Genomic DNA, 24,626 nt, shown 5'->3' on the forward strand with positions numbered 1-24,626 from the left:
TCACTTTCCACATCTGACTTGTTCATGTAGATGTACTGAATTTCTGGCTCTTTTCCCAGTATCGGTAGCAGCCACTGACCTCATGCTGCTCTGCAGACAGTGGCAAAGGTCTCCAGGCTCTTGACCTGTGATGATCAGGAATGCTATCTGCTGTGTGTGTACCTTAGTGATTTAAGTAAAGAGGTGAATTGGTGAAACATACGCCCTTCAGCAGTTTAAATGATCACCGACCTGCTTGACTGCTCCTGACCTACGTTTCACATGGGTTATCAAAAATAGTTTTCTCAATTCCAAGCCCCAATAATGTGCTGCATGTGTATGTGGGAACTGGACCCCATGTGGTTTTGTTGTCTTCACAGCATGGTAAGTTTAAAGAGACATTGCTGTCTGAATAAGTTCATTAAGGGCATGCACTGGTTTAACATCCGTTCACCGTATTTTTTTTTGTACTGAGTTGAACAATTTTCACACTGCAGAGACGTATTGTAAATGTTCTGACTTTATTTTTTTAAAAGCTGTTTATATAAGTCTTTGTTATAATTGTATTAAAATGACTCATAAGGGTAATACAGAAAAACCCTGTAACAATGTGTTCTTATTTAAAAATAGCTTCATACAAGAATGTGCATGTATATCTGTATATATATAAATAAATTTTTTTTTATATATATCTTACATTAAAGTTTGGTTAAATATATTGATAGCAAATGTCCAGTTCTTCATTAATTTAACCATGCTATCCTGTAAACAAATGTGCATATATAGTTTATCATATGTCATATTCTATTCTTCTTCGTATCTGAATTCTATATTAAGTAGTACTTCTGTCACATCCCTATACTTTGTCAAAGCAAATGTTCACAATGAATTGACATACTGGATTTCTCAATATCATCTAACTATGGTTAAATGAGTTTAAGTTACCTGTCAGAATAACAATGGAGGATTAACTATATGGAACAGTATTTGCGATCTTTTGAAATAGCTGCCTTATAGAAGTGAAGACTTCCATCTGGTGGATCATTTAAACAATTAATCTAATTATAATCAACAGAGAATTGCTATGGAGAATGGGATACTGTAGGTATTTAACCCCTTAAGGACACATGACGTGTGTGACATGTCATGATTCCCTTTTATTCCAGAAGTTTGGTCCTTAAGGGGTTAAAAGGGATACTGTAGGCACCCAGACCACTTCAGCTAATTGAAGTGGTCTGGGTGCTGTGACCCTTTAGCACTTAGTGCTGCAGTGTAAAATCTGACGCTGGAGGTCCGTGACGATGTCCAGCGTCAGGTAACAGACCAAAAGTCTGTTTGGATTCCGGAATCCAAACTGACTTTTGGTCTGTTATCTGACGCTGGACGTTGTCAGATTGAATATTTCCTTCCTATGGGGAGGTCTAATGCGCACACGGCCATTGCCGCGCATGCGCATTAGGTCTCCCCCACCGGGTGACGTCAGGAGGAGTGTGGGCAGAGCTTGACCTAGCCCCGAGGGACCTCGGCGCTGGATTCAGGTAAGTGGCTCAAGGGGTTTTAACCCCTTCAGCTCTGAGGGGAGGGGGGCACTGCAGGAGCCAATAGGATCCCTTTAAAGTTGTTTAGAAATTAGGGGAATAATTACACCATTCTTGAAAACGTGCAAAATATAGTGTAATAAAATAGTAAGGGGTATTTGTTACATAGATTATCTTAGAATCAGAGGTAATTGTCCACGTTCTGAACCTTGAATTTGAGATTTCGTTTTTTTCCACCGTAATATAATTGTTTCTCTTCAAGTGCCCCCATACATATTATATATTCTTTGTTGAAGGACAGAAGAAAGGGCTTTCATTTTATTGACACATACATACGTAGCTTCTACAAAAATGCGACAACAACAAATTTACAGTTTTGTCAATAATAATGTGTGCATAATTAGTGCAGCTTATGAAAAGTATTTCAAAAGGAAATCTAGGATTTCAGTTTATTTTTGGTATTTACAGGTCACCAAATACAAAAGTGAAAATAAAAATGAAATGTGTAGCAATTTTAGAATTTGGTACCTTTGCCGCAGAAAACGGTTACTTACGTGTAACTTGACACATATTATGTAGCCATTTAACCATTTAACTGCCAACCTCTACTAAATATTACATAGTTACTATAAGATTATAGATACACAGTGTATGGCAATAGATATAGAGTGTCATACAATACAGAAAAGTTACTACAAGATTATAGATACTCTGGTATCACATTTAAAGGACCACTCTAGTGCCAGGAAAACATACTCGTTTTCCTGGCACTAGAGTACCCTGAGGGTGCCCCCACCCTCAGGGACCCCCTCCCGCCGGGCTCTGGAGAGAGGAAGGGGTTAAACTTACCTCTTTTTCCAGCGCCGGGCGGGGAGCTTTCCTCCTCCTCTCCATCTTGATCGCGACGTCATCGGCTGAATGCGCATGTGCGGCAGGAGCCGCGCTCGCATTCAGCCGGTCGCATAGGAAAGCATTTACAATGCTTTCCTATGGACGCTTGCGTGCTCTCACTGTGATTTTCACAGTGAGAAGCACGCAAGCGCCTCTAGCGGCTGTCAATGAGACAGCCACTAGAGGATTTGGAGGCTGGATTAACCCTCATTATAAACATAGCAGTTTCTCTGAAACTGCTATGTTTATAAAAAAAAAGGGTTAATCCTAGAGGTACCTGGCACCCAGACCACTTCATTAAGCTGAAGTCGTCTGGGTGCCTAGAGTGGTCCTTTAAAGAATTACGAGTGCAAAATGTAATTACGCTTGTTTGTTTTTTTTAAACAGTGCATTTATGGCTTCATAGTTAAAATTATTGCTGGGACCATCAGTAGGGGGAAAGACTCCACAATAATGTGTTAAGTGGGACTTTATCACAAAAGTGATGAAGTGCCCAAGGCACAAAATGTGTTATCATGATTACCATGGTCCCAGATGGGATTTTAACTTAAAGGTACAGTTTTTTTTTTTTTTTATTCAGTTTTGCACTGTTTGGGTCTTTTTAATTTGTTTTATTTTTTTTGTTTCTGCCAATAGTTTTTGGCTAAATCACATGCATTTCTTATTGGAACACTTTCCAATGTCTTTTTTTTCCATTGAAATAATTAAGCAGGTATACCTCATCTGAAAACATACATGCAAATAAAAAACAGCTTGCAAAGGTTGCATACCTCAATGAAAGGTTCTTGCAAGGCAGGTGCTATGGGCAATTGCCTGCTTCTTGAGTTTAGCTCCACTGAGCTAAGCTATAAGGAAGTAACAAGACCAATTATCTGATTGTCAGCCAGGGGGTATAACAAAGTTGTTTATAAATATACCAATTTCGATTGAAATCTGCACTTTTTGTAAAACGAAAAGGACACATTCTTCACACGTAAAGCACTTGAGAAACTAAAGTACTTGAGGTGTTTGGAGTGTCCCTTTAATTGTTTCAGAACTGCTTGCCTGCTTCAACAACAGAAATACATTTATGTCAAGTCCACTATGATAAAACCTGCACAACAGAACATACCCACAGAGATTGTGTGTTGATCTCAAACCTTGTCACTTTAGTTTTATTTGTTATTTCCCATATGGGAATGCAAGCAGCTGCACACGATATTGCTTGCCCTCTAGTACAGTGTATAGTGTGATGTGGGACACGATATTAGGAGGCTGGCAGCAAAGTGTGAAGCCATTTCAATCAATTTATGGTGGCCATTTTTGTAGATTATCTGTTTGTAGTATATATCTGTGTCTGCTGCATGTGTTCAAAAGCTGAAATGTATTGATCATTACATTGGCTAAAATAACTTGTATTCTGTATGTCTGCAGATTGGCTTGCACAAAATGTATAATAAATTAAAGGTAGTTACAAAAAAAAGTGGCTTCTGGCAGAATCATTTAATTAGCAGTCAAACTAAACCTCCAACCTGTTTAAGGTCATCCATTGTTAACTACTGAGGTCTTGCAAATTGGAACCTTTGTTATCATGATAGTCACCACTTGGCATGGATCCAAACAGGGGCGGACTAAGCACTAGGGCAAATCGGTCATGAGCCGAGGGTCCGATGCTCGCTCTGGGGGGCCCACCCCTACTGCAGTGTAGTAATGGCTGAGCTGCGGACAATCTCCCCAGCCAGCCTGCACTCGGTAAGGGGCCCGTAAGGGGCCCGTACAGCCTTCTACTGGCCCCTGCTGCTTAAAATCTGCTTCCCCTTGCTGGGCACACTGAGGAACAGCTAATGGACCTTTCAAAAGACCCCACTAGGCTGCCCCTCAGTATGCCTGTCTGTGTGGCTGAAGGAAATCTGCAGAGGCTCCAAGAGCAGAGCCTCTGCCAACAGATCAGCACAGCCACACAGAGCAAGCTGCCTGTAACAATGATCAGGGCAGCTCCGTGTGTCTGGTTCTACAGGAAGTAACACAGTAATCATGCCTGCAGAGCTGCTCTTAACAGCTTAACAGCTCCTATCTCTCCAACCCCTTAACAAAAGCCCCTATAATCCCCTTCATGCCCTATACCCCTGTCCTTAATACAACTCCTATTACTCCCAGGCATCCACTACAACCCCCTATCCCCCAGTAACCCACTAAAGCCTCTATCCCCACTCACCCACTAAAGCTCCTACCCACTGCACCCACTAAAGCTCCTAACCCCCTGTACCAACTGCAGCCCCTACACCCACTAAAGCCCCTACCTCCCTACACCCACTACATCCTCACCCCAGGGGTCCTCAAACTCCGGCCCCCCAGATGTTGCTGAACTACAACTCCCATGATTCTCTAGCTATCTATGTAATTCAAAGAATCATGGGAGTTGTAGTTCAGCAACATCTGGGGGGCCAGAGTTTGAGGACCCCTGCTCTACCCCTTGCAACCACTAAAGCCCCTACCCATTACTACCCACTACAGCTCCTACCCCCTTGCACCCACTACAGCCCCGGCACCCACTTAAGCCCCTACCTCTCCTGCACCCACTACAGCACTTACCCCACTGAACCCACAACTTCCTCATCCCTCTGCACCCACAACATCCTCTACCCCACTGCTTGCAATACAGCCCCTACCCCTTGCACTCACTACAGCCCCTTCCCCCTGCAACCACTAAAGCTCTGAACCCACAACATCCTCTACCCCCCTGCACCCACTACAGCACCTACAACTCTTGCACCCACTACAGTCCATACCCCCCTGCACCCGCAACATCCTCTACCCACTACAGCCCCTCCCCCTTCTACACCCACTACAGCCCCTCCCCCACCTACTAAAGTCCCTACCTACTCCTGCACCCACTAAAGTCCCGACCCACAGGCACCCTGTAGAGCCCCTATACACTGTGCAACAACTACAGCCTCTATCCCTAGTCACCCTCTAGAGCCCCTATACTCCCTGCACCAACTAGAGCCGCTACCCACAGGCACCCACTAGAGCCCCTATAACCCCTGAACCCGCTGTAGCTCCTGCATCCATTACAGCCCCTGCAACCACTACAACCCTTATTACACCCCTGCAACCACTACATCCCCTTCCCCCTGCCCCCCACTACTTGGATTAAAAAAAAAAAAAAAAAGCAGTTAAAGGGACACTATAGTTACCAGAACAACTAACACTTAATGTTGTTCCGGTTATTCTGGTGTCTACTGCCTGTCCCTGCAGGCTTTATAATCTGAACACTGTGCAGGAACACTTCTAGTGGCAGTCACTCAGATGGTCTCTAGAGGATCTTTCCGGGTCAGTGCTGCCCATTGGGAATGCTCCTCATTGAACCATTGATTCAATGCATCTCTTTGAGGAGATGCTGATTGGTGCAGGATGGCGTTTTGCCACGCATGTGCAATAGCCTTCCAGTGCTTTCTTATAGAAAAGCATTGGATTGTCTGAGAGCATCTAATTTTATGATCTCAGCCAAGAAGGCAGAGTGGGTACGGGGTTAGCCATGAGGAGACCCAGGCGGTGTTGGATAAAAAGGTATCCCACCTTTTCAACATGGCATGTAAGGGGGGCCGAGGACGTAATTACGGCTATTTTAAACCTATAGTGTCAGGAATATACATTTGTATTACAGACACTATAGTGTTCTTTTAAGGTGGCTTGTATTTTTTTACCAAGAATCAAAAAATAACGTCTAAAATAGACCTTGATTTTAGAGTATATAATACAGCTAAAGGTAAACCCTCAACTGAAAAATAGAAATGGACTCCACTAAATATCCCTATTAGTGCAATAAAGAAAGAAAAGATTAGATAATAGAAACAATCTAATATAGATTCAGGAGTGGTATATACCTTTAAATTTTAAATCTTGTTTGTTGCAATGCTAAAAATACATCATATAGTTTATATTCAATGGTTAAAACATTTCACTGTATTTTGCTCAGATTTGCTTAAGTCCAATGTAAAAGTCCCTGAATAGATACAATTGTATCAATCAAATATAAGTTCACAACAATCAGTTACTTTGTTAGCTATTTCAGTTATTTTCCAGTTATGATCAAACTGGGGTTTGTATACTGGATTAGCTGAATTTATATAGTACAATATTATAGTGTTCTTGCACGTGCAGCAATGTGATAAATAATAATAGTGTACTTTTCTTGAAAGTTAAAGGAACACTATAGTCACCTAAATTACTTTAGCTAAATAAAGCAGTTTTAGTGTATAAATCATTCCCCTGCAATCTCACTGCTCAATTCACTGTCATTTAGGAGTTAAATCACTTTGTTTCTGTTTATGCAGCCCTAGCCACACCTCCCCTGGCTAGGATTGACAGAGCATGCATGAAAAAAAAACTGGTTTCACTTTCAAACAGATGTAATTTACCTTAAATAATTATATCTCAATCTCTAAATTGAACTTTAATCACATACAGGAGGCTCCTGCAGGGTCTAGTAAGCTATTAACATAGCAGGGGATAAGAAAATCTTAATTAAACAGAACTTGCAATAAAGAAAGCCTAAATTGGGCTCTCTTTACAGGAAGTGTTTATGGAAGGCTGTGCAAGTCACATACAGGGAGGTGTGACTAGGGTTCATAAAGGGATTTAACTCCTAAATGGCAGAGGATTGAGCAGTGAGGCTGCAGGGGCATGTTCTATACACCAAAACTGCTTCATTAAGCTAACGTTGTTCAGGTGACTATAGTGTCCCTTTAATATAATGACTAACAGATCATGATCCGTGACCTGTAGTAAGATGAAGATCGCTCCGTTCTGGAAGAGACATTGTTCAAGATCCATAGTGCTTACTGTATTAAAATATATTTATTGTACACAAAATTAAAAATTGCACTCACAATTTGGTAAACACGATTAGTGCTGAACTGGAGTCAGGAAAGAATGGTGTAAGCAGCTGGTTCTGTGTTATCGTCCTGCCGGCAGATGTATGGACTAGCTGAGAGCCGCGTGCGTGTCACCGATCTTCCTGCGTTCCAAGTAGAGCCCAGTTGTGTTTACGGTAGGTGACAGAAAGTGGAAAAACGTCCTTACGCGTTTCGTGAGTCTGTTGCTCACTTCATCACAGGATGCTGAGCAAGTAAATCTCACGGGTTTAAATAGCCAAAACCGCTCTGGCTTATATTAACCGTTTAAAGTTTAGTCCATACTTGATCAAACTCTTAATTCATTTTCACAATAAATTATACAACATTAATTTTGTAAGCACTAATGGAAATATATACAATTGAGAAAATAAGATCTCTTACTTAAAAAAAACTTGTTACATGGAAGACTTACTTAAAATACTCACTTAAAATGTAATTCCTATACATATAAATTAAATGAATTGCTAAATGGCAACATACTGACAGAATACTGGTGTTATAATATATAATACATATTTAAATGATGGTATTATAACTATTGCAGAGATTTAATTGTCATTTGCTAGTTCCAGCTCTGTAATATTGACTTTATACATAGAATACTAATTAAATACAATTCATGAGACTTTGCAGCAAATACATATATACTATAAAAATACATAGTAAAACTAGAGAAGAACTTGATTTTAAAAAATGTAATTAACTATTTGGGGGCAGATTAGAATGGATAGATGACCCATCATTTCAAATTGTTAAAAATATGAATAAAAATATAATGAATATGAATAAAGATAAAATTTAAAAGCAATAGATTCTATAGAAATGCTTGCAACTCAAAATCCACATTGAGTCCTTTTTGTTCCAATGTTTCTAGTTTAATATCCAACTTGCCTCTGCTTTGTCTAATTCTTTTTCCAAGTCACCACCTCTCCATGGAATATTAACTTTTTGTATTGCCATGAAGCTAAGGCCTTCAGGGTTCCTTGCATGTGTGACATCAAAATGCTTGGAAAGATTATGTGAATGGAGTCCTTTTTTAATGTTCCTAATATGTTCTCCCATTCTTGTTTTAAATGCTCTTTTTGTGCGCCCTATGTACAATTTTTCACACAGACATTTTAATAAATAAATTACACCAGTGGTGTCACATGTTAATTGTGATTTAATTTTAAAAAGATCTTTTGTTTGGGGATGAGCAAACTGTGTGATTTTGGTTGGCTGTTCTGGATTATTCTTACAGGCTTTACATCTTCCACACTTCCAGAAACCTATGGTTTTCTTTGAGGTGATGTTTGTTCTTTCTTGTATTTTCTCTTGTTTGGTTGTAGGAGCTAATAACAGACTTAGATTTGGAGCTTTGAATATATTATTCTGGATTTGTTTTCTAATATTTGATCTAATTGAGGATCACCTTTTAGGATGCTCAAATTTTTATGCAAATTTTTTTTTATTTCATGAGTATGATTATTATATCTAGTTATAAACGCTGGGGCCTCCGAATTTATATAATTGGTTTTTGGTTTAGTTGCTAAAATTTGTTCTCTAGTTAAAAGGGAAGTTTTGCGCCATATGGGTTGTTGGACCAAATATGTTCATCCTCCCATTTACCCATAAATAAGTTGGCATAACTAGGCGCAAATCTGGTCCCCATGGCTGTGCCTTCAATTTGGATGTAGTGATTGTTGTTACCCCGAAAATAGTTGTTGCTTAGTATAAAGGCTACACATTTAACAATATATTCAATTTGATCATTTTTTAATTCCGACTAGGTTGCCAATGCATATTGGATAGCCTTTTGCATAAAAATTGGAGCATTGGAGCATCCTAAAAGGTGATCCTCAATTAGATCAAATATTAGAAAACAAACCCAGAATAATATATTCTAAAGCTCCAAATCTAAGTCTGTTATTAGCTCCTACAACCAAACAAGAGAAAATACAAGAAAGAACAAACATCACCTCAAAGAAAACCATAGGTTTCTGGAAGTGTGGAAGATGTAAAGCCTGTAAGAATAATCCAGAACAGCCAACAGAAATCACACAATTTGCTCATCCCCAAACAAAAGATCTTTTTAAATTTAAATCACAATTAACATGTGACACCACTGGTGTAATTTATTTATTATAGTGTCCGTGTGAAAAATTGTACATAGGGCGCACAAAAAGAGCATTTCAAACAAGAATGGGAGAACATATTAGGAACATTAAAAAAGGACTCCATTCACATAATCTTTCCAAGCATTTTGATGTCACACATGCAAGGAACCCTGAAGGCCTTAGCTTCATGGCAATACAAAAAGTTAATATTCCATGGAGAGGAGGTGACTTGAAAAAATAATTAGACAAAGCAGAGGCAAGTTGGATATTAAACTAGAAACATTGGAACAAAAAGGACTCCATGTGGATTTTGAGTTGCGAGCATTTCTATAGAATCTATTGCTTTTAAATTTTATCTTTATTAATATTCATTATATTTTTATTCATATTTTTAACAATTTGAAATGATGGGTCATCAATTCATTCTAATCTGCCCCCAAATAGTTAATTACATTTTTTAAAATCAAGTTCTTCTCTAGTTTTACTATGTATTTTTATAGTATATATGTATTTGCTGCAAAGTCTCATGAATTGTATTTAATTAGTATTCTATGTATAAAGTCAATATTACAGAGCTGGAACTAGCAAATGACAATTAAATCTCTGCAATAGTTATAATACCATCATTTAAATATGTGTTATATATTATAACACCAGTATTCTGTCAGTATGTTGCCATTTAGCAATTCATTTAATTTATATGTATAGGAATTACATTTTAAGTGAGTTTTTTAAGTAAGTCTTTCATGTAACAAGTTTTTTTATGTAAGATATCTTATTCTCTCAATTGTATATATTTCCATTAGTGCTGTCAGGATATTTTTATCGGCAGACATTTTGTGCTAAAATAGAAATTAAAAGTGTATATTGTCAGAGTCACTCAGAACAGAGCAGACTCCATTTTGCTATTTTCAGGCTAACAAAGAGACACATAATTGCCTTTTGTAACTAAACACTAGCCTGAGCTAAGGAATGCATTATATAAACAAGCCAAGTGATAAGCAATGAGGCAAGGGGATGGAATGCTCTGTCTAAATGTTAATGGAATAGAAATAATTCTAAACACAGACATTAGTGACAGAGAAGATTAGTAATTAATTTTACTTTCTACATTTTACAAGGTCCCATTGTAAAGTAAAGGTGAAACTTAGTTTAGAACTGTCAATTTTAGAAATTACAACAGGAATTGTCGACACACTGGAGAAAATCCAAAGAAACGCTTTGAACTGACAGAAAATGTAAGTTATAGATAGTCATATAGATAAGCCAAATGACGTCAAAATCGTCATCAGGGAAAGTTAACAGTTTCCTGGATAGGAAGGTTTAGTGAGGCGAGACTGCCCTCTATGGATCAAATACCTAAATTGCAATCTGCAGGTTGACCACACCTTCAGTTTCCTATTGGCCTTATCAACTGATGACGTACAGAGAATCTATCCCTTTAAAAGTTAGGACAAAGGGAAGAGAGAGTAGTTGGAAGAGTTGGAAAAGGTGGAAGTTAGAGGAGGAATTTGGGCTTTCAGATTCGGACATGCAGAAAGATCCATGACAGATATTCACTCTTGGACCCAACTCAAGAAACACTTATAATTTTACTCTTACATTCTAAGCAACACTATTTTACTATTACATGCACACCTCCATACAACCAATCCTGGGACTACCTACTCATCTGATGAGAACATCTACATAACTGGTAATTATGCTGGTTTTATGTAATTAAAATAAATTAATTAAAAATCTAATAGCCATCAGACTCTCCCCTAGTCTTGCATCTTTTAAGAAGTGCCTTAAAACCCATCTCTTTAGGAAAGCTTATGGCCTCCAAGACTAACCCTTACCTCACATACCTGTCTCTTGCCCTCTCCTAAAGGGCAGCCCACCTTATTTGATTGTAAATTCCTGTCCTAATGTGTTTTACACCCCACCTCCTATAGAATGTAAGCTCGTTTGAGCAGGGTCCTCTTCAACCTATTGTTCCTGTAAGTTTATTTGTAATTGTCCTATTTATAGTTAAATCCCCCTCTCATAATATTGTAAAGCGCTACGGAATCTGTTGGCGCTATATAAATGGCAATAATAAATAAATAAAATAAAAATGACTGGATAAATCACAGTCAGATTTCAATATTTAGAAATCTTAGTTAACTAAAGAATATATAGTTATAAACATTCCATTCTGCAGGTGGAATTAAAAATAATTATATATTGATGTGATATTATCGCGTGTTAGCATACCGATGTTTTTATCCAGATGTATTGATCTACTCTAAAATAAGATAAGATATCTTTTTAGGCAAATTAAAATTCGGCTTATAGAATCTGGTAGATTATTCTTATTGGATGGTTCCAGGAAATGATTAAAGGGACACTCCAGGCACCCAGACCACTTCTGCTCATTGGAGTGGTCTGGGTGCCAACTCCCACTACCCTTAACCCTGCAAGTGTAATTATTGCAGTTTTTCATAAACTGCAATATTTACATTGCAGGGTTAACTCCACCTCTAGTGGCTGTCTATTAGACAGCCACTAGAGGTCACTTCCTGGGTTCTAGCACAGGTTTCCTGTGCTAGAGCGTCGCTGGACGTCCTCACGCTGTGTGAGGACCTCCAGCGTCGCTCAAAACCCCATAGGAAAGCATTGAAATGATTTTTCAATGCTTTCCTATGGGGAGACGTAATGCGCATGCGCGGAATTTCCGCGCATGCGCATTAGGTCTCCTCGGCCGGTGAGCGAGATTAGTCTCGCCCACCGGCCGACGTAATCACTAGGAGGAGCGTCGCGGAGGCGGAGACAGCGGCGAGGGACATCGCCGCTGTCCCAGGTAAGTCACTGAAGGGGTTTTCACCCCTTCAGTAACCGGGGATTGGTGGGTGGGAGGGAGAGGCACCCTCCAGTGCCAGAAAAACGGATCGTTTTTCTGGCACTGGAGTTTCCCTTTAATGAGCTGGTTTGAATGTTATTCTAATTGAAAATTACATGAGAATAGGATATTATATGCGTAGGAGGATCTAGCCAGCATTGAAAGGGTTGTTCAGTTAACTGTTAGCCAAGGTTTTACGACTCTTCCCTGCACTGTGTGAAGTTTTGCTTTTTCTGTCTGAAGTACCTCATAAATCTTGTCTTGACAATTGATGCTGGTAGCCATTGAACGTGTATAGCCATTCCATTGTATTGCATACTCATGTTATACTAAATATTCACTGATTATTATCATGCATGCTGCCTAATATTATTATTTTATTTGTCACAATAAATTATATCTATTTGTATAACAAATTGTGATTTTATTTGTATGGAATACATTTCACTTACATGATAACGATCTCTAAGATCTGAGAGAATTGAAATAGTGGGCAATTCTCGACTGTTTAATATTATCATCCCATAAATATCCCCACAGTGCTTACAAAATTAATGTTGTATAATTTATTGTGAAAATGAACTAAGAGTTTGATCAAGTATGGACTAAACTTTAAAGGGTTAATATAAGCCAGAGCAGTTTTGGCTATTTAAACCCGTGAGATTTACTTTCTCAGCATCCTCTGATGAAGTGAACAACAGACTCACGAAACGGGTAAGGATGTTTTTTCACTTTCTGGCACCTACCGTAAACACAACCGGGCTCTACTTGGACCGCCTTAAGATCGGTGATACGCACGCGGCTCTCAGCTAGTCCATACATCTGCCGGCAGGACGATAACACAGAACCAGCTGCTTACACCATACTTTCCTGACTCCAGGTCAGCACAAATAGTTTTTACCGAATTGTGAGTGCAATTTTTAGTTTTGTGTACAATAAATATATTTTAATACAGTACGCACTATGGATCTTGAACTCTGTCTCTTCCAGAACGGAGCGATCTTCATCTAACTACAGGTCACTTATCATGATCTGTTAGTCATTATATTAACTTTCAAGAAAAGTACACTATTATTATTTATCACATTGCTGCACGTGCAAGAACACTATCATTTTGTACTATATAAATTCAGCTAATCCAGTATACAAACCCCAGCTTGATCATAACTGGAAATAACTGAAATAGCTAACAAAGTAACTGATTGTTGTGAACTTATATTTGATTGATACAATTGTATCTATTCAGAGACTTTTTTTACATTGGATTTAAGCAAATCTGAGCAAAATACAGTGATATGTTTTAGCCATTGAAAATAAGCTATATGATGTCTTTTTAGCATTGCAACAAACAAGATTTAAAATTTAAAGGTATATACCACTCCTGAATCTATATTAGATTGTTTCTATTATCTAATATTTTTTCTTTCTTTATTGTAGTTTTTAACACCTTGTTTGTAATTTAAGAGGCAAAATTTGGAGGCCTACATACCTCATACAAACACATTGCCACAATTCACACACACACACACACACCCTTATTCATACTGCCATGCTAAACAAACACACGTATAAATACTACCCTATTTAAAAAACAAAAACAAAAAAAACATGCATTTAAATATACTCTGAATCCACATATCCTGACACTGCACACAGACATACATACACCACTTACACTAGGGCTCACAGTAAAGATACACACAGAAATATACATAATATTTACATGCACATACAATCAAATACATGGTACATCTACACCAGCATATATATCTGGCTGCAGGGGGCCCAAGTCATAATTTTGCGAGGGTGCCCAGGCCACTGTCAGTCCATCCCTGGATCCCAATAAGGTTAATGTGGGTTATTGTCCTAAATAGAATACCCCTATGTATCGACACAAATAAAGAATTCGAAAAATGGCTAAATTTGCTCACACTAGCTTAAAAAGCAGAAAGGATATATTCAGTGATTAAACATTTGCGGTTCCATTACATAATGCAAGGCTGCCAACTCAGGCTCTTAAGCCAGATCTGTGGCACTCGATAACATTTATATGACCCCTGCTTTCCTGCATACCCCATAGACCTTATAACATGACATCATTCTTCTAGCAGGGTCAAAGCCCTCTCCATGTGTATATTATATTGAACATCACCCAACTGGCACATGAGTTAAGTGGCTAGCATCATTTCACAGAGATCGGGAAGCCATGACATTTTTTTGTCGTTTATTTTCTGTGTATTTATTCTGATTCGCATGTTGTGATTTACAAAGCCTAAGTCACTGCCAGCTCCTTCCATTCTTCAGTTTTATTACCATTGAAGAATTGTAGCAAAGTACTCTTATTTAAGGACTACTAGAACCAGCTGTTCACCATGTGGACAGTTTCTTTGTGAGTGGGAGAAATCTTTCCTAATTCTCCTATTTGTTTTCCCCACATAAATCTAAGCTTGCGTAAACTCTTTGCTCACGCCACGCAGCCATCTGTGAAAGTGTTGGCTTTCTTTTGATTTTTGCAGAAGTTGAAACCCAAGCTGACAATATTCTGCTGCACGTTTATTAATTTGAGTCCAACAACTGTGTATGTGCTTTACACAGGACACAGCCACATAGTGTGAAAGGCACGAGTTAACAAGCTATGAAGCTCATTGATGATGGATTGTTATTCTAAAATTTCTTTAAGGTATATACTGTTCGGAAAAGTGACACAAAGGGTGATTATTGACACTGTATACTGTACACTGTGCACGTGTTTCACGTATTAGATGACTCATAGAACAAAGAATGTGATCATAACACTTAAAGGAGAACACAAAAAAAAAGTGTTTTGTGAATATATTTACAAAGTACATGTACCGTAGTTTGAAACCTGTTGATTGCTGGTTTGTTGTAAGAATGTCTCCTTGCTCTGAAGTGAGTTAAAGGGTTAGGGTCAATGATTTAGCACTTTCTTGGCTTTCTGATTACCAGCTGGAAGGGCACAACTCAGATAAGTTTATGAAGTATGACAAATGAGGCATTCTATTAACCCCTAAAATGCTTCAGCAAACTAAAGCCCTGTAGTGGTTTAGAGTGTGCCTTTATTATTTTGCATTACTATTCGTTTGGAGTTGTATCCCAGTTGGCAGTCCCCAAACCTTAATTGTGGAGATATCGCTGTATAGATAGCGCTGAAGATAAAAACACAGCAAAATTATGAATTTACAAGCTACTGGGTGCGCTGGGTAAATATACTCAGAATATTAATTCTAATGAATACCCAATGCTTTTATTTATGCATGGATCTGTCTCCTGCCCAATTGTTCATGCCCACTGTCTGTGGAGGTACATGACTATTAAAGGGACTGGGATATTTGATTGCGTCTCCATCATTGAAGACTCACAATTATTTTGTTGTGATGTACTGCGTACTTTTTTTTATCAACATACTTTTAGTTTTTTCCTTTAAAATGCAACAGATGTGTGTGAATTACTTTCTCTAAGCTGTGATTACATGAATACATTTTTTTTAGTTTTTTTTGTTTTGTTTTTTTTAGTAAGTATTTTACATTGCACTTCTTGGGGGCTGCAGTGCAATAGTCAGTACTGTACAATATTTTTGGTCTCATCAATGAAGAAGAATTTAGCTTTTTTTTTTTTTTTCCACTGTGTTGGCTCTTATTGTGTTCATTATTCGATGGACAAGCGGTACGCAGCAGTGTAATAATTTTTTAATGTAAGTAGCCATTTTAGAACATTCTATTCATACAAGAGCAACATATTGCAGACATTTTTATTAACACTATAAAATAGACACACGGGCAAAATGTGCACAGATAAATCCATTCTTTTTGTCGCTGGTCTGAACAGATTGTGGTCTGTAATGAAAAGGGAAATGAAAATGGAAAAAATATTGAATGAACAGCAGGGCCTATTTGATGTGATTATGAAGAATGTTTCTTTATTCAGTCTTTTCTGCTGCAATCTGAAAACAGTAGCAGGGGGTTACAAGCAGACTTCATCGTATGACTGTCAATCACTGTCATTTAACATTTGCAACGGGTGGCATCTTTATGCTAGGCTGGCCGGTCAATTCAGAGGAACAGATTTGTAGTTAGTAGTCTGTCCAGCCTGCACTAAACAAACAGGGAGAGGGCTTCTCACACTAACATCTCACATAAGAACATAATGGACTCTGGTGACCTTCCAACCCTCCATTCATCTCCTCTTATAGCTGAATCAAAGCCTCCATGCCATTCTCTATTTCCTTTAATTACTGCCTAGATGAAGATAAGACGTTTAAAAATGTACACTTAACAAACAGGAAATTAAGCCAGTGACTTGTTTCATTTTAGTCACATAATGTTAATGAATTTAAAGGTGGCAGGGGAAAGTGTCAGAATGTATTTTCAAAGCAATTATAGAATTGTTGGCTGTATTTCCACTCCTAAAACAATCATTTTGGGATTTGGGAAAAATGATTAGCTCTACTTTGCCTGCTATTGCATCATTAATGTTCTAAACCGAGTCTTTTCCATTTAAATTGGGCTATACTGACAATATAGAAAAACAAAGTTATAAGCCGCATGGAAAAGAGCAGAAGAAAGTGGTGACAAAATATGTTTTTTTCCTTTATTCTCTGTTTTAAGAAGCATTGATTAATGAGTAACTGTAGAAAAATTTACTATTTCAGTCAATTGCATGCCCTTTCCATTCCAAATGACTTTTATATTGATACAAGACGTTTTGCAACACGTTTAACCTGTATTTATAGGTACATGAAATAGAAAAGAAAAATACCGTAGGTTTGATCTATAGAACAATATATTTGTATTTTTGTTTTATGTTAAGGACATTCATAGCCTTGAATGTCTTTGTCTTTCATTTAAAAAGGTGTATGTCTTTGTCTTTGATTTAATATTTTGATCCAGCAGAGGTAATTCTTAAAACCAAGGTTCTGAGCTATTTTCTGTGTAGCCCACAAAGTAAATTGACTTGTAAATACCAAGTGAAGTCTACACCATCAGTACATAATTCTGTCACACAAAGTTTAATTTATTAATGCTATCAGTGTATTTTTTCTGATATGTACCATAAAGTGTGCAGTCGTGTATAATTTTGATTTGTAACATTTGCGAGAGGTTATGGGTAAGACAGGTGAAATATTCAATGTTCTACACTGCCCAAAGCTTGTGTGATCATGTTAAATGTACTTTTTTAGATGACCAAACCATATTTGCCTTACTCTTTTCTGTGAGATGGGATAGCAGTTCACGATGATACATATTTAAGGGTGTGTAAGTATGTAAATGTTTATTGAGAACGATCATTTATAATCTACTCTTTTTAAGGATGCTGAAGAATACGCAGAACTCCCAGTCCGGCACAATGAGGACCAGATGAACAGTGAGTTGGCCAAAAACCTTCCTATTGAAGTCAATCCTCATTCAATGGACAGTGCACACACAAAGGCACATCTACTACTGCAAGCCCACTTTTCTAGGGCTGTGTTACCCTGTCCTGATTATGGTACGGATACCAAAACCGTGTTGGATCAAGCCATCAGAATATGTCAGGTATTTATACTTTTGTATTATAATATTCTATTATGTATTCTATTAAAATACATAGGTGCATTATTATGTTTTTAGGGGGATAGGGTTTGCAGACTGTTTTTGGAGGGCATAGGGGCTGGAGACAGAGCCTGTTGTGTGTGTTGAGGGGGAGATAGTGGCTGCTGTGTGCGTTGTGGGAGAAAGGATAGGATATATATAGGACTATAGGAAGGCAGGGGTTATTGTGTGTATTAAGGGGGATAGAGGCTGTTCCATTGAGGGGGAGGTAAAAAAAAAAAAATATATATATATATATATATATATATATTAAATAGATAGTTAAGTGTATTCCACCCTCCCTCTTGCATACCTTGGACCAAAGTTGGAGAGTACAGATCCCATGAGTTTCATTGAGTGCATCTTCTGGTGTGCCAACCACTTGTATTGCTCACAATGAGAATGGGCAGGCCAGGGAGGGAGGTTTTTGCTCCTGGCTCATATTGATTTGTTAATGGTATACATTACATTTAAAATTGTATAAAATAGGTAACTGAAATCCCCTCAAATCAGTCAGAAACTTTGGAAATACAAAGAAAAGTAAAGTCCAAGTTATTTTTATATTGATGATTTTCAAATTTGTTGTAAACAAATAGACAATAAACACATGTGCACAATTATGATTTACATACAATTCAAGAATATCAGTGAAGAGAACCACCTCTTTTTATCATTTGTAAATGCAGATAGTCTAATTGAAAGCCTTACTGTACTAAAAAAATTAACTAAACATTGCTAAATGATTTTCAGAAAACCAAACATTTGTCCACCAAAAAAGGTAAATACATTGATAAAACAATTTACATATATTAAACAAAGTATGGCTTTGAATTATATTAGCAAAACACAGTTGATAATTATCTAGTGTTTTCGGTCAATTTGGTATATTTTTCCAAATTTCTACAGGATTTCATGTGAGCCAAAATTCTAGCAGTCAAACTGATAAAAGGGTTGGCATGTTGAGATGAATCTGCTTTTTTTATTGATTAAACCTATTGATCATTTTAGAAAAAGTTTAAAATAATAATAAATTACCTCAATATGATCCCCATATTTAGTATACATTTTGCGATGATGCAAGTGGGCATGTCTACTAAACATTGAGCACTCTTGAAATGATACTTGCCTTCCTGAGCAGTCTGACTTACAAGCCAATCAATCAAAGTACTCTAACCTTGCAAAGCGTGGGCAAGTTCTTTGTGTGGGGCACTACCTCCTTAATGCGTTGCTTTTTTTTTTTTCTTATTTCAAAAATAGTAGCATTGTTTGTATTTTGGCCGTTTATGGAGCTGAAGATACGATTCCATAAAAAAATAAATGTCCGATGATATGGGGGGGGGATGTGCCCAATGTAGTGAGGAGGGACTAGCTTCAATTTTGGTATGTCCACCTACCCTTCTGTGTTTAATAGGCCCCATCCGCCACCCATGGTTGGGCCAGGGGTGCACTACAGGTTTCCCCTTTAATATTGACCCCCCATAAACTTTTAAATTATTTTCCCTTTGGATGCTAGTGGGTGAGTAATCAAAAATGACATTTATTACTACTTTTAGCTGTTGAATTTGATGAGGCTATTTATTGAGAGTTTCTGCCCGATAAACTTTTACATTTTGAAACCGTAAGCTTTACTTTACATTTTCAATGTAAAGTAAAGCTTTCGGTTTTAAAATTAGAAAAGGATAATTATCAGCCCCCAATAAGCCTTTAACAGCGGTTATTGAATTGATCCGAACTATTAAATGGCTTATTGCCTGCCATATGACAGGAGGAGCGCATCTTGATCCCAATGCTCCATCTTGAGGAGCATTGGATTGGACATGAAGATGAAAAGTCAGTGTCACGGCATGCGTATCGGCCATCTGCAGATACGGGTTCTTGACACTTGAATAATAAGTTATACCCTTTTTTTATCCCTTTCTTTTGTTATGGGGTGGTCCTGAATTTTATTGGTGAGGAGACCATTATAGCATCAGGAACAAAGAGGTTTGTATGCCTAACACCATAGTGTTGCATTAACCTTGGAAAAAATAGTTATAATAGTTAAATGTAAACAAATGTTAGCATACGCATTAAAAACTTTTATTTATATAGAATCTGCATGTTTAACAATGCTATGCAGCAAGGGAACAAATATCAATGGCCCTCTTGAGGTTAAGCTGTTGTAGAGACTGAAACCTAGTAATAAATTTCAGTTGGGTGTCTAGATTTCTTTATTTAGCCAAGTAATATTGTGGATTTTTAATGTGAACATTACAAATTTCGACAAAAGTAATATTAAGAATACAAAAGAACAAATTTAGACATTTGGTTTTACCAAGAAACATTTTCCTTCTTTGTTTATTTTTTCTTAATTTTCTTGCGTTTTGAGATATTTGCTAAATGTTTTCATCCAAACAATTTAAAATATCTGCTTATTGCTTAGTGCCACTGATTAATAATGGGTTGCCATGGAGACATTGATGCTTTGCACATCATAGCCAAGATCTGTGCCAGATAAGCACAGGGTAAAATGAGTGTTTTAGTGACCCACTGTATGGAATTGTCAGCTGCATAGAATATTTGGGAGGTGTGCAGAGTGAGTGAATACTGCCGTACTAGAGGAATTAAGGCATTCTAATATAGCTATGCTACTCAGCTGGGCAGTAGATCAAGAAGTAAAATGATTTTGAAAAGTTTTATTTATTTATCTTGATCCAAAAAGTACATAATGGGGGGCGGAGCCAACCAGCAATCTGAACGGTCGCACACTGCAGGAGCTCCTGTGCTGTAGGGCCCAAAATCGACAATTAACAAGAAACTGCCTGCTGGAAACTACCCACAAGTAAGATATTTGAACGGATGAAACAACCACGGACCTGCCGACATTAATCATGACACCCAACTCAACCGGGTACCGCAGCAGCTACGTGAGGCCTAGCGGAGGCATAGGGGTAGGATGGCCACCTTCCCGCCAGACGCTTCCCGCACTGAACAAGCGATATGCACTCACCCCCCCCCTGAGGACCGATGGGGGTTATCACGGTCTCCGCCGGACGGGGTACCCCGAGCACCGCATCAAGCGACAGGCACAATAGACTCCCAACATGAAGCGGAGCAAGGGACCGCCAAGATGGCGGATCACTCTGACACGAGAGTGTCGGACAAGCGATGGCAACAGCATGCTAAAGCAGGAACTGCAGATCACACAAAAGACTCTATCGCATTAATCTTCAACCACTTCTGGGCCAAGTTAGAGGCATACTTACAGCCCGATACACCGAACCGGAACCCACCCGCGAAGGTCAGAGCCGTCGGCGGTGGGGGGACAGGGGATACTCACCAGGGCAATTCGATGGCCCCTACTCTAAACCCCCGCGTCAAGGCCCCTCCCGGACCGGGAGCAACACTGGGTATATCCCAGAGGTGCCAGCCATACTGGCGGAGAGCGATGAAGCGACTACGCAAGCAACCGGCTACACACCTCCGTACCACCCCAAAAGGGGCGACCCTGGGCCACACAGGATCCCAGGCTCACGAGCACCAGCTCCCACACGGTTCCGGGGCAAGGGTGGACCCCCGTCCCTGGAACGGCAGGGCTCTACCCAGCGGAGACAAACCCCAGGCGCCAGACGGGAGTCCAAACTGTACCCGACACTCAACGAGAACCAGGCCCGCAGCACAGCACTCCGGAGGCATACCGGAGGGGGGCATCCTACCGACCACGGCATCTGCACGGCCAACCATCCACATGGTCCGAGCATACAGGGGAGCCTCAGCCCAACGATGCCTCACCTGATCATACTGGACCCGACTGCACAAAAGGTACCTGACACAGGCCAGCAAGAGGGGGACAAGGGACACCAGTGCGGGACTCACATGGCAAACCTCAGTCTGGCCCCAACGGGGAATCGGCTGACTTTACTGATAAACAGAGAACTTTCTCGTCCCTAGCAGACAGCTCCGGATACTCCCGGAACGGACTTGACAAGTTATTTACAAGCATTTTAGTCTAATCGCTGAACCACTTCAGCAGTCTCATACATGTATTGCTATTTTAGTTTGTTTTAATTTTTACTGATGCTTCTTTCTAGCAAGGTGATTGAAGTTTGTTAGGCCCTCTATTTCTATTTCTATGCTAGTCTAGCCTCTCTATGTGTCATCTCACCTAGCCACCGCTATACTGCAAACCGTGATTATGCATTAGGGCAGGGGTAGGCAACCTTTTAGCAGCACTGTGCCGATATAGGATTGTGATGTCTCGTAGAGTGCCGATCCTATTTTTTTAAATTGAGGTGTGTATGCTTGCGTATTCTGCTTGTGTTATTTTTACTTTTTACTGTAATTGCTTTGTATCGTTGTATTTGTGCGTATATGAGCTATTATATTGTATATGCTCAGGAGTAGTTTGTGGTATTGTGTATGATACATATGAATGTGGGTTGTGTATGAGGGCTGCTTTTGGAATTGTGTGTGGATGGATATGTCACATTGTGTGTTGGTAGTGTGTGGGGGCTGTTTGGGGTATTGCATGTGAGAGGCTGCATGTGGATAGTTAGTGGTGTTGCGTTTGTGGGGATTGTGTGTATGTTTGTGTGTGGGCTGTTCGTATTATTTGTATGAGTGGAGGGTTATTCTGCATTTCTGTGTATATCTAGCAGTGTGGGTAGCTTCCCTAGGTTCCAGTGGGGACCGGGCCGACCAGGTATAGCTCAAGTATAGTAGCTGCAACAGCAGCTGCAAGCTGCTCTGCTACAGTGTGGATTCCCATTTACAAGTGCTGGGAGGAAGTGATCTGAGATCACTTCCTCTACATGCTGCAATGCATAAATTGAGGATTGTCCTTCACCACCTCTTCGTATTAGCAGATATCTGAAGTTTTACTGGGACTCCTGATAGGAAAGAGCCTGTTTGGCTCTAGCAGCCTTGAGTGCCGTGCAAAGACACCTCGAGTGCCGTACATGGCACTAGTGCCGTAGGTTGCCTACCCCTGCATTAGGGCAACAACAGCACGGAGAAGTTAAAACAGATAACTAAACGTCAACTCATATGTTAGATAATCCCACTATAATAATCTGCTTTAGGAGAGAATAGAAACTTGCTACAACCACCGATATGACTCTAGCCACCTAACATAGGTACATCTTGATGCCACACTAACACGATCCTAAGAGGTCAGTACTGTTACTCGTCTTATGCTTGCATATGTCTTGAATTTTCTGTTTCTTTAAATGGTGAGCTTACTACTTACCCATGTGTCACCAGATGCCTGTCTAACATGATTTAGTGAGTTACCATCCGGACCTTAAGGTCCTTAGCTTGTATTACCAAACGAAAGTTTAACGATAAAAAAAAAAAAAAATGAGGCATCGCAGCTCTGGAAATGTAATCTAAAGTTTGCGTATTGTTATACCAACCCTATACTGTAAATCACTTAACGTTTCCTCCAATCTCTCTTCTGTAACCCATCTTACATGCCTCTAATAAAAGAAAGATTGACAAAAAGTACATAATATGTCCTAATAAACACTTTTTATTATTATATCAGTTATTTATTACTTTTCTTATAGAGCAAAGCTTGTTGTTATGTCACTATGGCAACATAGAGGATGATGACATATATCCTTAATAAATACCCAGGTGTAACTAATTTGTATATTGAGTTTTTATTTGGTGTAATACACATAAAGTGTGTACTTAGGCCTGTAAGTGCTGCTAGATTCTTAACCATGTTGTTCCTTGATGCTTTCCATTGCGTCTCATTACTGAAAAGGTTAATTCATGTGAAATCAAACTAGTGTTGTATTTAATCCAAGTTGTTGAAATACCCCGCAGGCAAAATGGGAATGCTGTTTCCTATGTCAGCCTTTAAATTGGCTTTTACTTCTTGAATAGGAAGTCTAAACATGATGTGCTTTTGTGCAAAAGTAACTTTTGAAATATAATTATTTGGAATTATAATAAGGAATATCTATCTGTCTATTATTTATATAAACAAATGAAAGAAACCACATTTCAGGTAAATATAACTGTCTTTATTGAAGGAGATTCAATGTCCCAGCAACACTTGCAGTTCACTCCCACAGCAGCAGGACTCCAAACCACCCTCCTGGCACATAAGGTAAGCTAACAGGAGGGTGGCTGGAGATATAAAAAAAAAATCACTTGTCTGTGTATGTGTGTGAGTATGTGTGTGTGTATAAGTGTGAGTATGAGTGTTTGTATGTGTCAGGGGGTGCTTCTGTATCTGTGTATGTGCATCTGTGTGTCAGGTTATGTGTTTTTATGTCAGTGTATATCTGTGTCATGGTGTGGGCATGTATCAATGTTTGTGTGTTTCAGGGTGCATGTGTGTATATGTCGGTGTGTATCTGTGTGTGTGTGTGTGTATGTCGGTGTCTATATGAATTTGTGTGTGTGTGTGTCGGTGTATTTATATGCATCTGTGCATTAATGTGCATGAATATCTGTGTAAGTATATATGTATGTGCATACATCCAAGCAGTCAAACACCAGCACAACAAGCACACACTTCTGAAATCTAACACAAATAGTATATACAAACACACCCCTGCATTCAAAAATAAATATATAAATTTACAAACACACCCCTGCAATCAAATGCAAACATCACATACAAAGACACCCCTGTATTAAAACCCAAATTTATACAAGCACCCCTTCAAACCAGTGGTGTATCTTGGTTTTGTGCTGCCCTAGGCAGGACAAAACTCAGACACCCCCCCCCGCGCACGCCCGCGCCACCTATTCACTGACCACCACATATTCACTGACAG

The 24,626-nt window shown here is 39.0% G+C and overlaps 1 protein-coding gene across 1 annotated transcript in view; it reads left to right on the forward strand.

The window, feature by feature from the left end:
* ASCC3 (activating signal cointegrator 1 complex subunit 3) overlaps positions 1 to 24,626 on the forward strand; it is a 647,451-nt gene that overhangs the window by 578,312 nt on the left and 44,513 nt on the right. Inside the window, exon 37 of the mRNA XM_063443555.1 lies at positions 17,593 to 17,817. Coding sequence (XP_063299625.1) covers positions 17,593 to 17,817 — 225 coding nt within the window. The remainder of the gene's footprint in view (positions 1 to 17,592; positions 17,818 to 24,626) is intronic.

The sequence above is a fragment of the Pelobates fuscus genome, chromosome 2 (assembly GCF_036172605.1).
Source record: "Pelobates fuscus isolate aPelFus1 chromosome 2, aPelFus1.pri, whole genome shotgun sequence".
Taxonomy (NCBI): Eukaryota; Metazoa; Chordata; class Amphibia; order Anura; family Pelobatidae; genus Pelobates; species Pelobates fuscus.